At 56.9% G+C, this 6,264-nt stretch overlaps 1 protein-coding gene across 1 annotated transcript; it reads left to right on the forward strand.

Moving 5' to 3' along the window:
• Positions 1 to 3,975: 3,975 nt before the first annotated feature.
• POLD4 (DNA polymerase delta 4, accessory subunit) lies at positions 3,976 to 6,019 on the forward strand. Its single transcript, XM_036326468.1, is given in 5 exon segments — positions 3,976 to 4,120; positions 4,123 to 4,305; positions 4,550 to 4,639; positions 4,854 to 4,965; positions 5,545 to 6,019. Coding segments are annotated over 5 exon segments (540 nt in total). The 5' UTR covers positions 3,976 to 3,990; the 3' UTR covers positions 5,570 to 6,019.
• Positions 6,020 to 6,264: the final 245 nt, after the last annotated feature.

Consider the following 6,264-nt stretch of genomic DNA (forward strand, 5'->3'; position numbering starts at 1 on the left):
GAGAACTGTCATATGGGTGGACGGGGAGTGGGGGAGGACAATTTCCAGGGTCATAGGAGTGGGTACAGAAGAGGCTCAGACACAGGGTGGCAAAAGGGTAGTCACACCTTGCCAGTTGCCCACTTTTTGCAAAGACTGACCCGACATCCAGGACTTAGGGCCCCCTCAGTAAGTTAGGAGACTCATTCAAGCACTCACGTTACACACATACACTCACACACACACTCACCCACTTGCCACAGCCACCCCAAATGGGGAAGGGCCAAGGGAGGCCCTTGTTCTCCTGAACCTAGAGGGCAACGACCAGTGACCCAGGCCTGGCTGAATGCTCTGATGGGTGGCTTCCTCTCAGCCCCTCCTTCTCTGGAGCCACAACTGCCCCTGCCTTTGTCACTTCAATTCCTGAGCTCCCTGACTCAGCCTGGTTCCCCCAATTTCCCAACAGTGGACAAAGCCCTTGTCAGTGGGGTGAGGGCTGGGGCAGTAAGAGAATACTGTGAGCTTTAGGACCAGAAATCCAGCCCTTTCCTCATCTCAACCTTCAGGGTCCCTCAGCCTCCAATCAGAGGTGTCCTCTAGGCCCCTCTCCAACTTGTCCTGATCTCCAAAGCTTGGCTGATGGCGTGGAAACCAACTAGGACTTCCTCCCAGCTGGACAAAGTCTGACACCTGGTGGCCACAGGGAGGAATGGCTAGAAGGGCCCCTTTTCAAATCTCCCCAGAACTTTACAAGGAAGGCTGGCCAAGGTAAAAAGGGAGGTGATGAGAGGTTTGGAGTGGGTGGTTGGGACAGGAAAAAAGAGACATCCAGTGGCAAAAAACGCCCCCAGACCCAGGGGAAGCTTTGCCTTCTACCAGGCTCCCACCCCTTAAGCCCACTAGGCCAGAGAACCTGGAAGAACTTGAGGTGGGATGTCTGGGAGGGTCGTAAGGGACTAGGAGGAGCTGCCTGAAAGAATTTTGGCCCACAGGGTGGGGAATGGGGCCCAGGGTGTATGAGTATGTGGGGGCTCTGGGTGGGTGGCAGGGCCTGAGGGCCTGAGGAAGGGGTGTGCTAGGGAGAGGGAAGGAGAGCGGGCAACGCCCCACAGCCCATTGGGCGCCAGGCAGCTGCTTCCCTCTCTCCCTCCACCTGCCCCCACCTTCCTAGCTCTAGCTGGCTTTCCCCACAAGCTCCATCATGAGCTGGGGGAAGGGGCTCTTAGGGTGCATGCGCGGTGCTGAGGCCCCCCCCATCCTGCCTCATTGTCTGAGCTAAGCCAGGTTTAATCCCCCTTCCCCTTGGAGCAGTCAGCGGTGGGCCTCAGCCCTCAGGAAGGTTCTGAACTTCTGTTTCAGTTCTTTTCTCTCCTTTTCTTTTGAGTTCCTCCAAGACTTTGGTCCTGACTATGAAGCAAGGGCCTTGAGTATTCCCAGGCCAAAGTACAAAGGTCACTCCTGCTAGTCCCATCACCAACCTTTGGGGGTTAGGGCTGACACAGGAACTTAGGCCTTAGTCTCAGGAAATTCCCTAAAGGAGAGAGAATTTAGCCTCCAACTCAGACCTCTGGCCTGGCCTTCTATCCTGAAGCCTGAACTGTGACAGGCCCCAGACAGCAGCTTTGGGGATGGGCCAGGAGGCTGCCTGAATAGGGCAGGGGTTCAAGGAAGAAAGGTGATAGGGAGCAGACAAGGTTGGGGAAGTAAAGAAGGGAAGGTGAAAGTCCGGTCTAGTTGCCAGAACACCTTAAGGAGCCAGATGCCAAGTAAAGGAAAGATGCCAATTGGACAGAGATGGTTCTACACCCCTGGGTGCCAACTCCTTCCAACCTTGGGAGCTCGATCCCATTGCCATCGACTAGGAGAGGAGGGCAACGCTGCCAGTGGAGAGTTCCTGCAAGCCAGTCCTTGGGTGCCTGCAGTAGAGCTGACTGCCCTGGTTCTCCTTTTTTGGGGGGTACTGGGTGAAGCTGAAGGCCAAGGGAGACATCTTCCAGGCTGGGTGAGAGAGGCTAGAAGGGCCTGGGCCAGGCAGAGCTGGGGGCAGCTGGCAGGGATGACCCAGACAGTGTCCACAGAGCAGGTCAGGGTGCCAGAGGGGAGAGGGAATAGGCAGTAGGAACCACTGTGGCCGCCCAGTGGCACACCCCATTTCACGCTCCCTGGGCGGTGGCAGGGCCTCACGGCTATCAGCTTTCAGGGGTAGGAGGGGCCAGGAATGAGGAGGGATCTGCCCCACCCATGGCTCCCTATTCCCTTAGGGCTTTGTGGGCTTAGGAGTTGGGTGCCATACACCTCTGGCAATGCCCCCTGGGGAGAGGGTCGTCAGTCCCACAGAGCTGGACACCATCATTCCTCCGTAGAGTACTCAGTGCCTGACTGGACCCCACACCTAAACCCTTTGTAGGCCTGGTGGAGAGGGCCTCCCTGCTTCCCTCCCAACACAGCAGGGCCCCTCAATGTGGGCCCCACTTAGTCTATAATGCAGACAGGGGATTAGATCAGGCCCAGCCCAAACAATAAAGCAGGGAAGGGCCCTGCAGCTCTGTACAATGCGCCACGAGCTCTCACTTCTGGACTCAGACATGGCCCATCCCCAAGGAAGTAGATGGGGAGAGCCGGGCGGGAGGAGGCCCCTGAGACATGCCTGTTCCTCTCCTCCCCTTCAGTGGTCCACTCTCTAGTGTTCTCACTTGTGCCCACTTCCCTCCTGTCACAGGGCACTCAGACTCCAGAGCAGGAGGGCCTGCGCAGGCCCTCGTACCCCTGAAGGGAAGAACTGGATGGGATCTCTAGAGGGTGATTAGAGCAGGGCTGGTCCCTGTGCCGATTCCCAGACTCCCACTGGCCAGCACTTTTGCCTGCTGCCAGGAAGTTGGTGAGGGGGAGGCGGGTGTAGGGGTGAGTCAGCGATGACAGGAGCCCAGGGACAAAGGTCATGGGTGGAGAATTGAGAGGCACTGTTTATTCAGCTTGCCTCCTCCAGGAGGTCTTCCAGTGCTAAGCCAGCCCTGTGGTCCAACCCATCTCTGACCCACCCTTCCCCCCTCTCCTGTTTGTTAGAAATGTTATCCTTGCACGGACAACTTCTGAGTCCCATCTGCCTGCCCCTATAGCCTGTGAGCTCCAGAGGAGCACAGAGGGGCTATGGTCTAACTGGGGCTCCACAACGTCTGTGACTATCAGTACTTCCTACTTTCAAGAACCATTTTACATCCATTTTAGTGGAGTGAATCTGTGGGAAAGTGCTTAGGACAGTATTTGGCACACTGTAAGTGCCATATAAGTGTTAGGTTTATTGTTGGTATTTTCTGCTCACACATTCACATTCGTGTGATACAGGCATGCAGATTGTGCTGTGAAGAACTGGGGGTCCAAACACACTGTGGCCTCCTGCTCAGTGCAGAATCTTCCTGACTAGCAGGGCCAAAGGAACAGGCTGTGGGACCCCAGGAGAGCCGACAAGGCAAACGCTTGCTTGGACCAAGGGTGGGCAGTATCTTTGGGCGCAGACTGTGAGAAAGGAGCTTTCCAGAACCATGGGCTTCTCCAGCCAGCTCTCCTGGGGCCAGTGGGGGTGGGGTGGGAGCAGGGAAGAGGGCTGGATTAGCCCAAACTCTCTTCGGACCTCCAGACCTGCCCCCACAACATGCTGTGGGCCAAAGAGGGGGGGAGGGAGTGGAAGGCTCCAGCTGGGCCCTGGGGAGTTACAAACCTGCCACGGGGATTAGTGAGGCTGAAAAGAACATTTGCCTAGGAAGGGAAAACGGGAAGTGAGAGCCTGAGGATAACGCTCTGTAAGTCCCCCGAGACCCACTGCGGGCCAATGGGGGGGCGCAGGAGGAGGTGGTGCAGTCTGGGGCATTTTGACAGGTCCCCCACCCCAGCCTCACCCCTTCTCCCCTAGAACACAGCTGCTGCAGCTGCCCCGCCCCCTGCCTGCGCCGTCTGCCATTGGCTGGAGCCGGGCCCCGCCTCTCCGAGGCGGCCTGCCATTGGCTTAGGTCTTTGATGTTTGCGTGCTTGAGGGCTAGGGGAGAGACGTCATTCCCTGGAACCTGCGGACTTCCTCTCTGCTTGTCTGGTCCTTCTGTCTGCCGGTTGCTGGTCCCAGGCTCGCTCTCTGGCCCAGCCCTCTGTCATCTCAGCAGCTGTCTTTCTCGTGCCCGCTGGCCTGTCTCTCTCCTTCCCTGCAATCGCCTTCTTCTCCGCCTGCCTGGGTGGCCGCCATGGGCCGGAAGCGGCTCATCACTGACTCCTACCCAGTAGTGAAGAGAAGGGAGGGCCCCGCTGGACACAGCAAGGGGGAGCTGGCAACAGAGCTAGGTCTTTGGGGTATGGGGAGGGCGGAGGAGTGGACACGGAGGGACATGGGACGTGGGCGGATGTGGGCAATGCAAGGGGAAGTGAAGTATGTCCTCTACTTCCTACACCAGGCCTGGCAGCAGAAGACAGAGGCAGGGGGTGGTGAGGGCTGAGAAGCGGAGGGACAGCTGTGAGGGGAGGGGCGGGGAGCCAGCCCTGCAGGGTACAGTCCTGGGCAGGCCTGAGGAACAGCTTGTCGTTGCAGAGGAAGAGATCCAGCCCCTGAGCGTGGATGAAGTGGAGCTGGAGCTGCTGAGGCAGTTTGACCTGGCCTGGCAGTATGGGCCCTGCACAGGTGAGGACCCCGCAAGCCCCAGAAGCACATGTTGGCACCAGACCTATCACCCACATCTCTCTGAAGCAATCCAAGCCCCTGCCTGTCCTTTTGGGCACTGTCTCCTGAGACTGGGAAGTACAGAGGTCCCTCCACACCCCTCCACACACATTCTCTAGCCTGGACTTTTCCCTGCCCACCATGAGGCCCCACTGTCTTCTTCCCACCCTGGCAGGGATCACAAGGCTGCAGCGCTGGCATCGGGCAGAACAGATGGGCTTGGAGCCTCCCCCAGAAGTGTATCAGGTGCTACAAACCCACCCTGGAGATCCCCGCTTCCAGTTCAGGTCAGAGACAGACCAGGGAGGGCTTTCAGGGGGAGCCAGTCTTCTCCAGACACCACCAGCCTGCTGGTCCTGGGTGGGGGCTGCCCTGACCTGAGGGAGAAATGGATGCTGGCTTGGAGTCCTTGCTGAGCAAGCAAGAAAGTTCTACAAGGTGCCTGGCTCAGGAGGGCAGAGGTTGCTTTAATGATTCTTTTAAATATATATATATTGATTTCGGAGAGGAAGGGAGAGGGAGAGAGAGTGATAGAAACATAAATGATGAGAGAGAATCATTGGTTGGTGGCCTCCTGCACGCCCCCTACTAGGGATCAAGCCCGCAACCTGGGCATGTGGTCTTGATCAGAACCGAACCCAGGGTGATGCTCTATCCACTGAGCCAAACAAGCTAGGGCACTTTAATAATTCTTATCTCTGAGGTAATGGTGGGGGAAGGGTATACCCAGGGCCCAAGGTACTATCTATTTAGTACCAAGGGGATGGCCAAGGACTACAGGCCATAGCCAAGAACTGGTGCTGGTGCAGTCAGATCAAGGGACTTAATGACTCTCTGGTTTCTCTTCCCCCAATCCCCTTGCACAGTCTCTGGCATCTCTATCCCCTTTGAGGTCCCACCTAAGGTCTCCTGCTCGCTACCCAAGAACCTCAGGACACAAGCAAGAGCCAGTTACTGCCTCTCAGCCCAGCCCAGCTGTGGAGGATGTTGCAGGAAGGAGTCTTGCAGGGAAGGAAAGAGACTGAATCTGGAAGTCTCCGTGCTCAGCCCTCCATCTAACCAGCAGAGCCCCTCTGAGAGCCGAGGAGCACTTCCTGCATTGGTGGTGGTCTCTGAGGACAAGGACCGGACATGACCATTCTGATACCTGCCGTACACCTCCTTGACCTAAACACTGTGATCCTGGGGATGCTGTAGCAATTTAGGCACAGTCTTGGCAGAACAGACTTAGCAGATGTACTTCCTGCCTAGGGCTAGGAATCTGAGGCTAGAACTGGCTAAGCTTACAGGGCAAGGGGTTCACTAATGCTTATCAATAAATAACACAGCCTGGCACCCTAACCTCCTGTCCCTTAATGTGGCTCTACTTGCGTTGGCATCACCCAGCAAGTTGATAGGTGGGAGAGAACCAGCACCGGCTTTTTTTACAAGGTGCATGTACCTCCTTCCACTGCCTAACAGACCTGAGAGAGAGGAAAGACACCTCAGAAGACCAACGGACAAGTCCTCCCAAGAGCTTAGCGGCCCTACGGTGCCCCCTGGTGGTGCACAGGGAAAGTACTCTTTAGTCACCTGCATTGACCAAC

Source organism: Myotis myotis, unplaced genomic scaffold (assembly GCF_014108235.1).
Source record: "Myotis myotis isolate mMyoMyo1 unplaced genomic scaffold, mMyoMyo1.p scaffold_m19_p_10, whole genome shotgun sequence".
NCBI classification, from domain to species: Eukaryota; Metazoa; Chordata; class Mammalia; order Chiroptera; family Vespertilionidae; genus Myotis; species Myotis myotis.